Source organism: Tenrec ecaudatus, chromosome 6 (genome assembly GCF_050624435.1).
Source record: "Tenrec ecaudatus isolate mTenEca1 chromosome 6, mTenEca1.hap1, whole genome shotgun sequence".
In the NCBI taxonomy this organism is placed as follows: Eukaryota; Metazoa; Chordata; class Mammalia; order Afrosoricida; family Tenrecidae; genus Tenrec; species Tenrec ecaudatus.
In genome coordinates this window covers 116,284,218-116,301,803 of record NC_134535.1, presented here as the reverse complement: position 1 = coordinate 116,301,803, position 17,586 = coordinate 116,284,218, and the positions used below count along the sequence as shown (strand labels likewise).

At 44.2% G+C, this 17,586-nt stretch overlaps 1 protein-coding gene across 1 annotated transcript in view; it reads left to right on the top strand.

The window, feature by feature from the left end:
* Nucleotides 1-17,586, top strand: part of PTPRO (protein tyrosine phosphatase receptor type O) — a 113,746-nt gene that overhangs the window by 83,264 nt on the left and 12,896 nt on the right. Inside the window, exons 19-23 of the mRNA XM_075553329.1 lie at nucleotides 3,690-3,771; nucleotides 12,762-12,852; nucleotides 14,456-14,532; nucleotides 15,661-15,795; nucleotides 16,041-16,163. Of these exons, the coding sequence (XP_075409444.1) occupies nucleotides 3,690-3,771; nucleotides 12,762-12,852; nucleotides 14,456-14,532; nucleotides 15,661-15,795; nucleotides 16,041-16,163 (508 nt within the window). The remainder of the gene's footprint in view (nucleotides 1-3,689; nucleotides 3,772-12,761; nucleotides 12,853-14,455; nucleotides 14,533-15,660; nucleotides 15,796-16,040; nucleotides 16,164-17,586) is intronic.

Here is a 17,586-nt window from a genome sequence, read left to right as displayed (position 1 = left end):
ATTTTTTTAATCAGCATGTCCCCCATTACTGTGCCCAAAGTGATGTGGAGACAAGTAAGCAGACACGAAGCCAATCTAAACAGAAGAGATGCTGTCCACAGTGCAGGAAAACACGGGACAGACACAGAGCGATGTTCTTGCTCGAAGCTGTTGGTTGAAATTGTTCAATAAGCTAAAGGTATAGAGTAGATTGCTTAAAGGACAGGTTTTAGAACCGAAAAAAGGGCCCTTATCAACATGTGGTCCTCCCAAGGCCAAGGAAGAGAGAGGCAGCAGCAATACCTGAGCAAAGGTTTTGGTAGCATCTGGAAGGAATCAGGCCTGCCCATGACCCAGAAACCTGACATCACCTCCACTCTCCCCTCTTTCTGTTTTCCTGTGACTCCTCCTTCTGTAAAAGCCATTTACAGGGGCACGTTCCCCCTCACCTTTTCCTTTACGGTCTTTCTAGCCTTACTCTTTGACTCCAAGTAGCCCTCCCCACCACTCCTTTTCCATCCCTACTTGTCTTCCTTCCACTGTCTCTTGGTTGCATTCTTCTTCCCCCCCCCCCCTCCTGAGTTTCACACCAGGGCTTCCTGACTTGGTCATGGCCAGCAACAGGAACCCAGAAGAGACCCCCAACTTTTAAAATGTGGGCATACCAGAATAACTGGAGGAGGAAAAATTACAGGTCAACTCCCTCCGAGAATCGCAACCTCTGTCTTAGAACACAGGGTCCGTTGACACATGGCAGAGCCATCTGTGTTCTTGAGTTGCGGAAGTCAGAAACAACAGGGCCCAGTTCAGAGACGGGCCAGTGGCATCACGTTCTGTGTCTTGCTCTTTGCGGTCCTCACAACCATCCAGCCTCCTGCATCAGCCTCGGGAAAGGACTTATGACCCCTTTTTCTAGCCTTCCACTCCATGACCTGTACCCACAAAGTTCCCCATTCCAGTTACGATTCCAATGCACCTACCTACAAGGAACTTCCACAAGCTCGTGGGAAAATAGAACCGAATAATGGTAATGGAATTGTCCACAAAGTTTGGGAAGCCCCCTGAATTACAAAATCCGGTTGTTTCTGGTTTCTCGGTGTCATCCGTGATGGAACTGGTGTGAAACAACTCAAGCCCTGTTTTTCTTGCTTCCCTTTAAGTAAATCTCTGTCCAATGGTTTCTGCCCACCTCCCAGCTTCCTTTCTTTCCTCTGTTCACTTCTTCCTGTTCCCTCCATCCGATTTACATTTCTACTTCCTAAACATTCTTCAGGGTCTGTTTCACTGCTCTTCTGGCTTTGTCTAACTCTTCAGTATTTCCTCATATTATCCTTCTCTATTGATGTTTCCAAAAGCCCAATCATGAGATGAAATCAGAATTGTTCAATCCAATTGGAAGGCAGTGGTCTGCTCAGGCAGCATCCAGGGAGTACAGCCCCCAGGAAGTGTGTTCCAGGGCAGGAGCCCTTCCTTGTGTCATCCTTTAAGGGATTGGCAAGTCTGAGTAGGCAAGCTTTAAGCCAGGAATCATTTTTCTTCTGTGTTCTCATCAGGCTCCACCACTGACTGACTAGCCATGTGGTCTTGAATTACTGAACTTTTTAGTCTTGACTTTCACTCAAGAGCATGGGGCTAAAGTTGCCCAGGTCTATCTCAAAATATAACCATGCAAGATAACCTATAAACCTATTTGTTAACTATGGAGTGTATATGGCTGGGGAGCATTATGGTTAAGTAAAAGTAATAAAGTATAAATGCATTATCTGGAGTGTGAGTGCCCATTAAAATCTAGTAAACCTTAGCATAAATTAATCAATGACATTAGTTCATTGAAAACTTTCACTGAAGAAAATGTTTTGGAAATGTTGACGGCATCATATGTACAAGTGCGCCTCCTACAAATGAATGATGGATTGTCATAAGATTTTTAAGAGCCACCCCCAATACAATGATTTTTTATAATAAATATTTTTAAAGTATTTACAAAAAAAGAAAACATTCACCGAATGTCTTTTAAATGCTATACATGTACTAATAAAACATAGATGTTATAAACGGAGTAACATGCAGCAAAAGTGAAGGGGGAAGTCAAGGATGTGGGCCTTGCTACTGGGCACAGTCTTGGATGAAAGATAAAGCAGGGCTCTCTGCAGGAGCAGAGAGCAGCGTGAGGGTGGCAGGGGCTATATCAGTAGATGCTTAGCATGAACCAAGGGGGACTTTCTGAACAAGCCAAGGGGGACTCCCAGATCTGCCTGTGCCCTGGGGAGACAGTGGAGGTGGCACAAACCTTCACACTTGTAAAACTGGTTACACTTACAGTTTCTTTATTACACTTCATCCCAACCTAAGATGATAGGGATGATGTAATATTTTATAGATGAGCACATTTACTCTCATAAGAATTAAGCAAATTTGCTAAGATCCCACAAAAAGTAGGTAGTAAAACAGGTAGTAAAACAGAATTCAAGCAGCTCTTCAAACTCGAAACCTTCTTTTCTTTTCCTGTATCAGTGTTTTCTAGAAAAATAATGCGTATGTTTATATGAGTCTTTACTCTTATTAGAAATCTAGAGATTTCCCCCATCTCAAGCAGGTTTGGTATAGAAGTCCCTCTTTAAAACTCCAATATTTAAGGACTGATAACTTTAGTCAAAGGGGGATGGGTGGAGGAGTGAAATCCAAAAAATTTCATCCCTGCTTGATACTCGCCCTCTTGCAGGAAACACAGAATGTGGTGAAGAAACTAGATGGTGGCCAGCTCAGAGAGAGCAGCATCTGGGATCTTAAAAGCTTGTTTCCAAACAAGCAGCATCTAACTGAGATGTCAACTAAGCACGCAAGCATTTAAGAAGCATGCAAATGTCTGCAATCCAAAAATAATAGATTATATAATCCAAACGCAAAGGAGGAAATAATATAAGAGCTTAAATTGTGATATTCTGATGTGTAGACGGCTATGGATGACAGTGAAAGCCCAAAATACACTTGCAGGACCTACACAGGGAATGAGTCTCTGGTGATTTCCCTCTAATCATAACTGAGGGATGGGAATAACCTGATTATGAGACAGAGGGGGTTGGAGAGATGACGATAGTAGATTAAAATGATAAATCTGACTCGAATGGTTAAAACTTTGTCATTTGGTCTCCCCTCTGATACACTTTGGGCTGACCTGGTTTTTAATATTTTCTGTGGTGTGTGTGTGTGTGTGTGTGTGTGTGTGTGTGTGTGACTCATATTGGGGTTTATCTCTGTCACATTTTGACACTGTGGGTAGCCTTCTTGAATCGTTAGCATGTGTTTTTCTACATTTTTTCAGTACATGAAACCCAGGCTAGATGAATCTATAGAGATAAGTAGAATAAGCATTTTGGGGGAGTACTGTTGGGGGAGGAGGGAAGGGGGAGCTGATATCAAGGAATTCAAGATGGAAGAAAATGTTTTGAAACTGATTTGGTAAGAAGTGTACACTACTGCTTGATGTGACTGAACTGCGGATGGTATGATGTCTAGATTAGCGCCTACTAAAATAGTTTGGACAAAGAAAAAGTTGGGGGCGAGGGTGAATACTAACATTTGAGAGGTAATGCTTCTATTTTCTCTAAGAAAAATGATCCTGATTTGAGAAGTATGGTGCTAAACATTATATAAAACTTAACAGTATTTTTAAACCATGCATTTTCTGTGTGTCTGTGTGTCTGGAAAAGCCCGGTTCAACTGGATGACTTTGATGCCTACATCAAGGATATGGCCAAAGACTCTGACTATAAATTTTCTCTTCAATTCGAGGTGAGTGGCTAACGTATTTCCCACCTTCTGCAATGGATGGGGCTTGGGAACTGTCAAGTGTCTGTGGAAGCATCCGCTCTTCAATTGCCAGTGTCTGTGGCGTGGTTGCAGTCGGCAGTGAGGATCAATGTGGTTTCCGAGTGAGGGTGGTCAGGGCTTTGTTGGGGTCAGTTGGAGGGTGCGCCTCCAGAGAACATCAATTTAAGGACTCTGCAGAGCAAACACAAACACGGGGAGGGGCAGGGGAAGCTCCCCTACAAACCAGCCAGCTGGGGAGTGCAGAGAGAAACGAAGACTGGGACCTGAAATAGCATCTTACTTTCAGGAGATTTTTGTTTGTTTCCTATGCCACTTAGGCCACGTGTGGGTGAGTGAGGGATGAATTGGACTCTGTTTTCTCCTGGGCAGATAGGAGCTTCCAGCGGGCGGTTAGAACTGGGGCGCACTTACTGTTCTCATTACTATTTCCTGGGGGGGGGGTGCTTTTTATTCCTCTTCAAGAGATTGGGAAGATAGAGTGATGCATGGTTCAGGCAGGGAAAACTCGCGTGGCCAATGCTTTCTGTTTCTGCAGCCGGCAGACTTCTCCGTGTGTCCGAGTCGATGGACGTGCGTAATCTAGGAGCTCGGGAGTGTGCAGAATATGAGCGGGTCTCCCCTTTCCTCCACCGTCTTGTCTCTACCACTCGCTGTGCAGCTGGGATGGCCACAGGCCCTCTGGGTCCTCTAGCAGCTCACGTGCTCAGTGTTTCAGGGAAAAGGGACAACTGACGTGCATGTTCTGAATCCCGGGAGGCTCTTATTGTCTGTCTCCTGAGTGGGCTCCAACAGAGCAGCGTCTGGGAGGGTGCGTGGGACCCCAATGGCCTGTTGTACAGAGGGTCACTGTGAGTCAGCACTGACTCCACATCACCTAGCAAAAGTGCTTTTCTCTGTGAAACACCACATTATTTTTTTTAAAGCTGTTTTCCCCTCACTCTGCCTATTCATCTCTGTTTTCCCACTGTGGTTTAAGGTCAGCTCTGGTAGCCACGGTGGTATCCAGGGTGAATAGTCCAACAGGAAATCTGAACATGAGAAGTTTCTCCTAAGTTATCAAATACCATCCCCCTAACTGCCACCAAATGTCAAAATGTCATGAAACATTCTACACAGTTCCCAATTATATCCAGTTGCATAGACATTTATAAACGCCATACTAAATGCCATGATCAGAGGACACTTGGATTTTCAGTACCATTTTGCTACTAGGTGATATTGAAAAAAATCTCAATTCCCTATCCTTGGTTTCTCCATCTAAAAACTGGGTGTTGCTGGTGTTAGGTACCACCAGCTGGTTGGGATGCATGGAGAACCCCAGCAGAACAGAGGTCCACAGGGCCTGCCCCTGTGCCACCCTGGCTGTTCTGTGTGAGCCCAGGGTTGCAGGTCCCATATCAACCTCCCCATTGAGGGTTTTCCTATTTGGGAACTGGCCCTCTTTTTCACCAGGGAAATCAGCCAGTGGTGAAAAAGAGACAGAACTTTATTCCAGAACTGACCCAGAGAGAAAGCTTTCCCTCAGAAGTGGCACTCTGCATTTGGACTTTGAGTGTCCCTAAGAGAGAAAGCAAATGTCTGTTTGCTAAAGCCACTTACTTGTGGTGTTCTTGTTACCACAGCACTAGAGAACAAAGCCTGAATTTGGGACAGAGAAATGAAAGTATTGCTCTCGATGGCCTGGGATGAGGAAGGGCTTTCAGAATTGGGGACTGTGTGAGCCTAGAAGATATTTATAGTGCCTTACCACAAAAGCCCAGATTGCCTTCAAAGACTGATGGTGGAATTCTGGATGTCAAAGGCCATTCTGATGCATGTTCAGACTGAAGTGGGGAGAGCTATCCAGAAAGTTTCATTAATCTCAGAGAGTACGTATGGTGACAGCCACAGAAAAGTTAGAAATGTGCTTTGGATGAGACTTTAAGAGAAAATGACAAACATGTGATAGCACAACGGAGGAAGAGTGATGCGTGCGATGCGGTGGCAATGAACTTGTGTGAAGTATGTGCACGTGTGGAAGGTAGAGTCTATCAATAATGAATTTGGATATCTGAATAATATGATTTCTTAGCAAGATCTGAAAGGAGTTCTGTGGTCTTGTCAGAGGAAAACAATGGCGTTAAACTTGAACTGTGCGTACCCTGAAACTATTGCTGTGGGGTCCTCTTTAATCCTTTCACCCATAATGTTCCCTGAAGTGTCTTAAAACCAAGCACATAATAGTTTAAATGGCCTAGTTTTAAAAAAGGCTGTTTCGAGCCTTATGTTCTTTAAAGAACTATTTATAGAGGATTGCATTCACAACAGCGTCTGAAATCACTAGATAGGAACATGAGGGGCAGTAAGTTTCTGTGAAGGAGCGAGAACCACGCAGCAAAGGTGCGTGAGAATGGTTACATGAGTCACAGACTGGACTCAAAGTCACTCACCCTTACATGGAGAGACTGTTAAATGGGGTGGGCGGGGTGCTGTATATATTCTTCACAAGAACAAGATAAGAGTTAAAGAATAAAATGAACCTGTTCTGCTATATATATGAAATAGAACACCATGCAGCATTTCATAAGTAACCTGTAGAAAACGAATGCAGAATCGGGAAGACTCTGTTGTACAAACGCAGGACATGTATCCTCCAATGTTGACCAAAGACATGGCAATGCAATCTTTCCAAAAAGCAGTTAAGCCTCTGACCGATCGGTCTAATCCACTACCATAGCAGAAAACCCATCAGCTTAGACTAAAGGCGGCAAAGAAAGAAACAGGGACACCGCCTGCCTCTTAGAATTCGACAAGCAGAAAACGGGCCAAGAAATTATATCTGTCATCCTCCAAGAAGAGAAAAGAACCCTTTCTAGAGCCGCTTGGGGTGTGCAGGACTCCTGGAACATGCTCGGGAAGCAGGGCCTTTGCCATTTCAAGTATCAGGGCCAGCGACGCACGGCACTCAGAGGATAACACCCAAGCCTCTTAGGTTCCAAGCATTGGATCTTTATGCACCAGTTCGAGAGGGTGCCGCCACCATTAAGATGTCCCTGCGCATAGGACGACTGCCCCAAACTGAGCAATGGGGTTGCTCTGCCCAGGGGACAGAAGAATGTGCTTCCTTGGGGTCTGGGCAGTAGGGTCACCACTCCGATGGATCGGAAAAAGGAAGCCTCCTAAAGGTGAGGGAGCAGAGTTGTCCTCCCGCGGCCTCGAGGATGCTCCGACGGCTTCTGAGAGCAGAGGATTCTGATCCCGGCTTGAGAGCGATTGTAAATTGTCCTGCTGGAAGGTGGACTTGACTGATGCTGCTATCCCCTCTTTCTCTCTCGTTTCTCCCATTTGTCACAGAAATATCTGCTTTGTGCCTCGAAACAGATAACTTGTAGTCTAGATTTCACAGGTTCACCGATGAAGAATTTTGCTCCCAGATGGAATATGCCAGAAGTCGAATGTATATTTCATTGAGATGCTTCAGATGAGATTTGGGACCTGGGGTTGATTGAAGATTCTTACAGTGATGTGATGGGGTGAACGCATGGTGCAGGTGGCATGGAAACAAATGTGGTAGCCAAAGGGTAAAAAGCAATGGATGGATGTAGCCCCCCCCTCCCAAAAAAAAGGAGCAGTAAATCCTTACCTCTGGAGTTGTGATTAAGGAACCCCGCGTGTTTACTGATTAAGTATTGGGCTGCTAACCACAAGGTCAGCAGTTCAAACCACCGTGTGCCCTGTGTGTGAAAGACGAGGCGTTCTACTCCCATCAAGAGTTATGGTCTTAGAAACCCACAGGGGCAGTTCTACCCTGTCCTACAGGCTCACTAGAGTCGGAAAAAGACTTGATGGCAATGACTTGGAATTTTATACCTATGATTATCATCTCATTTGGGAATGGGTTGTTTTTGTTATGTTAATAAACAAGAATAATACAGGGTGTCTTGAATCAATCTCTTTTGAGATATAAAAAAGATGAAATAAGCACCCCTGGGGGGTGGGGGCACCCGGGAAATGTCAAGCCACTTGAAGATGACCATGAGCAGAAGGTAAAAAAGAAAAATACTTTCCTCCAGACCTGAGCTAGGCGGTTTCCCTTAGAGCTGACACCCTGAACTCTGGCTTCTAGCCTGACTTCTGATTCTGAGAAAAGACAGTTCTGTTTGTAGAGACCGTCTGTGTGTAGCACTTCTTGCATGGCAGCACACGATAGCTCGGACACCTGATTTAGCTAAGTCAACAGCAGAACAATTATTTGTTCTGTTTCTTTTTAAGGCTTAGGATTTGTATTCACTTTGATACTGACCTTGAGTGACTATGCTCACATTGAGAAACTGTATCGTTTATAGGCATTCTGCAGATTGAGATGAATGTCTTAATTTACATATATTACCAATGCAGCTATAAGTCATACATGAAGCTATATGAGCTGCTAATTTACATTCACTGAATAAATTCCTTTTTCACTCTGCATCTGATTTTGAAGCTGTTGAAAAGATTTATTATCCTTCTAATAAAAATACACATCTTTTCTTAAATTCGTTAGCAACTCGGGATTACCTTTGAGTTCTCGTGTCTTAAGTTTCTTATACAGAAGGCTTGAAGAACCACCAGACTTTAGGAATAAAATTTGAGAGCCCGTAGGTCATACTACATAGTGCTCATTGGTCTAGTAATCTCTGTCCTTAGTGTTTGTTCAGGATGCTACGAAATGCCTTCATCTCTCTGGTCAGAAGTAGAGCGAAACTAGCAGTTGGCAGCGCGTTCAAGAGATGGCCCATGATTTCTGGAAGTAACTGACACTCAAAGATGTTTTTGCTTCTGTTATAGTCCAATCCACTAGCGACCAAATGGAGGGTCAATATGAAAGTCCACACTCTCTTACTGATGCACCCCAGGCTACCTTGGCCATTCAGTCCATTCTGATGTCCCTCCTTCCACACACCCCTGATCTTGATGTACAAGGGGAAATATTTTAAGCTCTTCAATTTATCTCTCTGTGGTTTGGAAATAAGTCAACCTCCTCCACGAGGTTTTACACTGGGGGGTCTTAGTTTGTTCCTATGCCTACATTTTCTCTCCTTCCATTCATTTCCCAGGTGCCTGTGACGAAAGTACTGTTCCTAAACCCCCTCCCAGTGTCCTTGGGCACGTCTTTCAAGCCATTGCTAGACTTTCCAGAAACCGACTTTCTTCTGATCTAGTCTTCTACTAGCTGCCCAGATGCCCATGATCAGCTTCCCCAATACTTTCTTCAGGGCCTGTCATGAGCTAGCTCCTTCTAAATCCTCTCGTCCTTTTGCTGTGTTGCTCAGTTCCATTGGACTTTCACTTGCCCAGGAAGGAAGCTGTCCTATCCACACCACCTCTGCTCACCTCTGAGTTCCTCACCGGGCAAGTAGTCTAGGAATATACAGGTTCATCTGTCTCTAACTTGCCCTACATTCCCCCCTCACCACACCCCTCAGCCACACACACACACACACACACACACACACACACACCAGGTGCTGTCACCTGCTGGCAACCACAACACAGTCCCGGTCTTCTGAGCCGAGGACAGTGTGCTCCTAGGGCAGACTCGCAGGCTTCAGACACAGCCTGCACCGCACAGCCTGCCAGTGGCCTTGGGTGACTGCTTTCTCCAGGAAACAAAATGGAGAATAAATTATTTTCTTAAAAAAAGAAAGAAAAGAAAACACAAACATGATTTATGTTGGTTCCAGGCTCTCGCCACACATTTTGCCTTTGTGACGATTATGCTTCTGGAGTTTCCATATGGTTGGAATGAAAATAAGCCCAAAGCTACTGGACCGGAAACTTTGTACTTGATCTTCCACTTAGTGACAGGCTACATTACAAAAGATTGCAGACCGCTTTGTGTACACGTGCACTTCCTGCTCGGCTGCAATTCAACTTTGGCACTTTACATTTCACAGTGCTCGGCAAATGACACCTCTCTCATCAATTTAGGGCATTTACAGGAGGGAGGTAGCACACAGTTAACGTTCTCTCCGTTAGTCGGTTTCCATATGCGCTCTGATGCTCACCCTCCATCTGTCCCCACTGTTTCTTTTGCATCTGAATGCTTTTCCTGTGGTTGATCGCTCTGCACCCATAGCAGGAGCTGGGGGTGGGGGGTAGAGGGTGGGGTGGCATTGGAGTTGGGGGGCAGGGGAGTTGGTTTATTAGACAGCATAGGAAGCAGCAGTTAGAGAGTCAGGCTCAGCACACAGCCCCACCTCGTCTTCTACCTGATCATGGCAGAAAATAGCTTCACCATCATGAGGCACCCCGCTGCGTTAATATGCGTTCAGAGTTGGCATTGACTGGATGGCCGTGAGTGTAATTCTGTTGGTTTGTGATGCGGAGAGGTGTGGCTGTATTATTAGGCTGGTTTCACAGATAATTAACATGAGGCCAAACAGTAAATTGATCTGCGGAAGACCACACAGTCTATATGTAATACACCAATATAAGCTGGATGTTTTGCTAAGTTATCCATAAAGGCCCTTTCTTACGATGTCTAAACTATTTTAAGCAACAAAAGTATCATCTAGATAAGTTTCCCACTGAAAAAAAGAAGCTAAAAAAACACTGACTTGGCTTCAAGTTATTCAAAATCAGGTTTTGTTTCTTACAAAAACAAGACAGCCTTTAAACCCGTCTTTGAATGGAACTAACAGTAACTGCCTTCTGCTTTAAAAGCGTTGGTAACTAACGGGGTACGCCGAGCTGGAAGAGCTGCTCTGCCGTGAACTGAGGATCACACTGAGTAGAGTATGCTTTTAAGGCTGACTTCAAATTAGTCCAAGGAGTTGAGACTTTTTAGTTTCCCTTGGAATGTCGAAAGTGATGAGGAATTAATAAGAGAATGAAATCCAGGTGATTGGGTTGGCTCATGTGCGTTGATTGTAGGTTATGGAACCTAGTGCCAGTAAGTTCAAGGGCGACCTTGCTGCAGGAAGGAAAAGAAAGTTTGGAAACTGATTGTGGTAGCAAGCGTACAACATTACTTGACATTATTGTACTATGGAATGATATGATAGATGTACTAACTCCCAATTAATAATCTTTTTTTAAAATTTTAAATCTTCTATTTAGAAGCAGTTGAAGAGCCAAGTAGTTTGTTCCTAAAGCATATACTTTTACATGAAGCTTAAGTCAAGACGCAAAGGCATGAAAGACAAATCCTTTTGCAAACCCTGAACAGGGGAGTGGGAAACTTTCTTTCTGCCAAGGGTGATTGCGATATTTATAACACCGTTCACAGGCCACACGCACAGGTCAGATACTTCATTAGCTCTCCCTGATGTGATAGCTGGGACTCTTTGGTGAGGCCTGTGATGTTAGCTGGTATTGATTTTGACTCTGTCGGCTGTACATTCTCACCCAGTCTTAAAACACTGTCATATGTCTCCCGCTCACCCTAAAAGTGAGGACATGCTGAAGATATTCCCCAGAGAATCACAAGCTCCGGGTGAGGCTTCATTGAAGAAGTAATGAAGAGACAGGATAGAGAGTAAACCTGGTGTGCAATACTAACACCCAATATTATGAATGAATGAATGAATGAATGAATGAATGAATGTATGGATACAATTGGCTCTGACTTGCTTCACTTAATAGACTTATAGAAAGAAGCATACTATGTAGGTAACCCCATCTATAGGCAGATAAATGTATATTTTATATTAGCATTTGTCTGAAAGTTGGGCCTAAGTCTTCACATAGTAATATTACTGGAGCCGCTGCAGTGGTTGCTCCGGTACCATCCAGAGGGCCCCGTTCACAAGCTCATGATGTGAACAATGCCCCAGCGGGCCCGGGCCACCCCTCTCTTTCCTGTGAGCAACCAGCAGAGCGTCCTATCCACCTTTTCCCCCAGTAACATGGGCCTTTAAAAGTGTGGTGATTGTTGATCTATACCAAAATTGCCCAAATAGTACACCCTCAAATAATAGGAATTATGAGTACTGGTAGACTCATAAATGGGCAGGTATTTGGATATTCTTCATTTCACAGGAGAGTTTACCTACCACGAATAATTCCAATTCACCTTTGAGACTTCATCCCAGCTAGTTAGTGACCATGACCTTACATATAGCTTCCTCCTTGCTTACTGCTTTTCACTCCAGTCTTTCCTGAGGACTCCAAGGCTCATTCATTGTCTTCAGAAAAAATCATCTATATTTCCTCATAAAATTGATCATGTTTATGCAAATTTCATACATACTTGTTAGCCCAGACCTCCAAGATTATGAAAGGAATTTGTTTTCAAGTTCCCTGCGTGTTATGTGTTATATATAGAATTCTTACCTTCCCCAAATGATCAGTAAAATCTTGAAGATATTTATGAACTACAATAGCCAACTATTGATACAAGCATGCTGTAAACTAAACAACCTTGGTGTGCTTGTGGCCTGCAACATTTATTTCTCTCTTCCCTGGGCCTGTAGATGGGGGTCGGGGTGGGGGATGGGGTTCTGCTCTGGTGAAGGACATCATGTTTGGTAAAGTAGGGGGGCAGCAAAAAGAGGACGGCCCTGAACAGGATGGGTTGACACCGTGGCTGTAACAACGGGTTCAAGCATTAGGACAGTTGTAAGGATGGTGCAGGACCGGGCAGTGTTTTGTGCAGAGTTGCTAAGGCACAGAACAGACTCAATGACGTCTAACATGTGTCTCCTCGTTTTGGAACCAGCAACTCCTTGAGGATTTTCTTCTCGTGATACATGGCAGATCTTTACATGTCCACACTCAGATTACACATGAGGTCTACCTAAGCGCATGGAGCAAAGCAAGTTGATAAGTAGGCTAGAGATGAACACGCCTCCCAGAGAAGAAGCCTCTACAAAGCCATATGGCAAAGGGGTGTGATAATTCTCTCGCATGCAGGGGGTGAAAATTGGGAACAATTGTCAAATCTGTACCGTGTATGTGAGTCTCATAAGTTCATTCTCTGTCATTTCCAGGAGCTGAAATTGATTGGACTGGATATTCCACACTTTGCGGCAGACCTTCCACTGAATCGTTGTAAAAACCGTTACACAAACATCTTACCGTGTAAGATCCTCAATGGTAGCGGTTCTACTCAGGTTTCAGAAAGGCTGAGGGGCCACTGTCATCGTGGGGTCCTCAGTTGCACCCACCTCCCTTTAGTCAGGGCTAGTTGTCATCCGAACCCTCAAGGCCATGTCGGTGATCCCAGCGAATCTGTTCATCTCGTTTGTGCTATCGTGTCATTAGCCTCTGTTGTACGTTAGGAAGATTTTCAGATGAATGAAGACTGGCCTGTTGGAGATCCAAATTGGCTCAATCCATTTGGAGGTCAGACCATTTTTGTGCTCTCAGAAATTCTTGTCTGCCAATTCTGACAAAGGGAGAAAGCTAACAGAAGGGATATGGAGTGCACTCATTTAGTTTAGCAAGTTCTTTGGTGGCCTAGCATGCTATAATGCAACAGTACTCCGTGGGGGAAGGTGCCATGAAGTCCTTGTTGTTGTGTGAAATCAGGCTTATCCCTACTCAGAGTGACCGCACTGGACAGAGTACAGCTGTCCCATAGAGTTTCGTAGGTTGTCCTCTTAATGGGGGCACATGCCAGGTCTTTTTCCCACAGAGCGGCTGGTGGGGTTGAATTGCCAGCCTCGGTGAGCAAGCAGCCTGACAAACAACTAAGCAACTTCCAGGGTTCCTTATAAAGTAGACAATTAAAATGCATTCCAATGATTATTTAACTTTCTAATCAACTACAGTCTAGGGGAGTTAGAAAAGGGAGGTTGGAAATGTTGGAAGAGAGAGAGGCTAAAAACGGTGCCATGTTTAGTCAATGAGTGATGGTCCTGGAGAGAGTGGGAGAAAACATCTGGACCAAACTCTCACTGGCACGAAGTCCATTCCACTTCACAGACTCTTTGTCTCCCTGCAGTTCGAACTCACTCTCATGTAAGAATAACAACCACCGGAAGATACAGGGGACAGCATTTACCCAAGACGAACACTCCGAGTTAGGAAAGAAGGAGGAAGGGAAATGGGAAAAGCAGGGAGGAAGTGGGATACATGATGTGGGACAAGGGAATGGGGATGACGAGCGATGACGTGAGACAAATGCATTGCTGAATGGGTCACTGATGATGTGTTATATAAACCTTCACTTCACTCACAATAAAGACTTTTTAAGAGCTCTATATGACACTCTGCTACCCTCTCGGAGCTCACAATTATAAAGATTAACATTCAAGCAGAGAGAGACTTCCTTGACAAAATTTCATAATAAAATTTGGTCATCATAACATCTGTTATTTTCACATTTTTCTTTGAAAGTTCATCAATTTAAAAGTCCAGACAATGTCACCTGTTCCTCACCTGGATATATCCAGGTGAAATGGAAGCGCTGTGCTTAGGCTAATTACTAGTGCTTTCCATGAAATCTCTCAGACACTGTAGATCCTGCCCCGCCCTTCTGACCCCAGAGCAGGGAGGGAGAAAATCGTGCACTTATTTAAACAAGAACCTAGCACTGAGGCCTGGCTAAAAAAATCAGACTACAAAGAAATGACACCTATATATTGTCAACTATGTTGACTTGATATGATTGGGTAAAAGAGAAGTCACCAACTATTCCTTCCTTTCTGATTTTTAATATTTATTTTCTCTCCATTTGCAGATGACTTTAGCCGGGTGAGATTAGTTTCCATGAATGAAGAAGAAGGTGCTGATTACATCAATGCCAATTATATACCCGTACGTATAGCTATCAGTGTCAATCATATACCTGGTACCTTCCTACATGAGAACAGTATGCATCCATACAAACAATGATGGCTCTCTTAAACTCGTCAGGCCTGGGCAGACCTAGAGAACATTTTGCTCAGCAAAGTTAGTCAATCTTATAAAAATAAATACGCCACCATTGTTATGAGAAAAAGGAATTTTACACCACAAGATAAGGCTTTCAAGACTACCAGGAGGCCAGGGCTGGGGCGGGACCAGGAAGAGGGAGGGGTTGGGACAAAAAAGGGATAGGAAATTATAGAGTGAGGGAGCAAGGGAGGGAGGATGGCGGGGGAGAAAAAAGAGAAGCGTATTTATCTGGGGGAGGGGATACAGGTGGTGGGATATCAGTCCTGATGTCATTGGTTGATAGCACATGCATCTAGGAGTCCAAAATAAAGAAAGCAAGGTTCATAGCCTTAAAAAAACCAAAAATCCAGATTCCTAACCCCTCCGACCTAACGATTGGTCTGAGTGCTGGAAAAAGGAAGAAAAGTACAACTGAAGTGGACTTGCAGACTTTGGGGACATGCAAGTGATTTCAAGAGAAAGAACGCGAATCGGGCGTTCACACGCTCACCCAGCCAACGGGATACGGTGCAGAAGAATACATGGATGCCATCAACAGTTAAAAAGAGAACCTCTCCCCAACTGGAAATTCACCTCTAAAGACTAGATTCCCAATGCCTTTCAGACCAAAGAGTGGGGGCGGGGAAGGGGGCTAAGACATTAGCAATGTTCATATTTCTTTGTAAAGAACTGGTTAAAGGAAAGGTCAGTTATTCTGCTTAAAGATCATTTTTCCGTTGCATTTAACTGCCAATTTCAGCAAGCAAATGGAAAGCTTTCCAGATGTCGTAACATCTGGAAAGATAGCAATTATTGCGCCATTTTAGAAACTTCCAGAGAACAGTGCTTAAAAATCACATTGGTCTCCAGGACTGCATTTCTGATGAGCAAAGGAGTGAATTTTACATCAGTGTCGAGTCCTTCTCCAGGTGTCTCACCGTTTGCTTTTCAGTCTTGACTTATTTGGGTGGAATCACCATTGACATTGGCAATGGCTCCTCAGGTGATACTTTGTCTTCTATCTCTCAGGGACACAACTCACCCCAGGAGTATATTGCCACCCAGGGGCCGCTGCCAGAAACCAGAAATGACTTTTGGAAGATGGTCCTCCAACAGAAGGCTCCGCTGATTGTCATGCTCACTCAGTGCAATGAAAAGAGGAGAGTAAGTCCCTGGGGAGGCCTTTCCCCTGGCCGCCCACCCAGCAGCACCAACCACTGCAGGCCATGAGGCCTCCCCATAGCAGAAACCATCCGACCTGTGTGTTTTCCGTCCTCCCCCAGTTCTGTATCGTTCTGTGTGCAGTTTCAGAGACCAGGGCCCTTTGTTGTCCTCGTTCTCCTGAAGTGAACGCCGGCCTCGTTTCTGAGAGCCCTTTGTTTTACAACGTTCCGTTATTTTGACCTCAGGTGAAATGTGACCATTATTGGCCTTTCACGGAAGACCCCATCCCGTATGGAGACATCACCGTGGAGATGGTCTCAGAGGAGGACCAAGGCGACTGGGCCTGTAGGCATTTCCGGATCAGCTATGTAAGTCACACCCCACAGGCGGAGGGAGCTCACGGTGTCAAGGTCAGACTGGTGGGGCAGACCAGGAGCACTACAAGCCCTGCTAATATAAGAATAGTTGTTTACTATTTCACTGAGAATGCTGCGGACGAAATGGAAAGTCTGAGGGTCACAAGAAATAGGCATGAGATGTCAAGGTTAATCCTTGCGTACCAGGTTTAACTCCAGAACGAAGTGTTCTCATCACCTATATGCAACGCATATGAGTATAATTAGGATATATAGGGCATACTTAAGTTTGAAATGAAACATGTTCATTCTAATAAATTAGTAGTTCTAGGACTTATAGGGAGGTGGGCTTTATTTTTATTTGTTTCGCTTTTGATTGTGTTAGAAGGAACTTCTAGACCGTACTAGCCATAATGCCGTATATCTTTGCACTGCCACTTTTTCTTATTTATTGTTAGAATCTTAGAAAGTCTGTCTTTTCCATGAAACTGCTATCTCTCTGATGACAAGCCTTTGAATATATGTTAAATGTTTCTATGCTACCTTATATTTTATATCTTGGGTACTGATATCGGCCAGAATTACCCTGTTACCAGATTCACATAGAGTGTTGTTGCTAGGTGCCATGGAACATTTAGACGCATGGTATCCCCCCTGTACACATCCCTGTAATCAACAGAATAAAGCGCTGCCTACTCCAATACCAACTTCAGAATCGTTCTTGTGGTTCGGCCAATTGTTGCAGACAATACACCAATTCATTCCATTGAGAATCTTCTTTTTCTTTGACTCTGCTTCATGAAACATGACACCCATTTTCAGTGACTGGCTCCTTCCCGATAACATGTCCAAAGACACGACATACTGTCTCACCATCCTTGCTTCTGAAGAGCATTCTGATTATACTTTCTTCAAGACAGATTTGTTTGTTTTCCAAGAATTCCAGGGTAGCTTCAATATTCTTCTCCTACAGCATTTAAATAATTTATACATTACTTCCTCTCTGGTATTCCTGATTCATAGCCCAGTTTTCCTGTACATATGGGGTCATTTAAAAACACCATGGCTTGGATCAGGCACACCTCAGTCCGCCAAGTATCATCGTTGACTTTCAAAATTTTAATTAAGTCTTGTGCAATATATTTGCCCAGTGCAATTTACCTCTTGGTTTCTTGTCTGCTACTTCCAGGAGGGTAGACTGTGGATCTAAATAAAACAAAGTCCTAACTACTCCAATCTTTTCTCCGTTTATCACATTGTTGTCCGTTAGTCCAGTTATGAGGATGTTTCCTTTCTCCACGCTGAACACTGCAGCTTTTGCTCTTTATCAGAAAGTGCTTCAGGTCCTCTTGGCGTTCAGCAAGCAAGGTTGTGTGTGTCATCTTCATTTCAATAGAATGCCCCCCCATCCTGATGCCACCTTCTTCTTTCTATA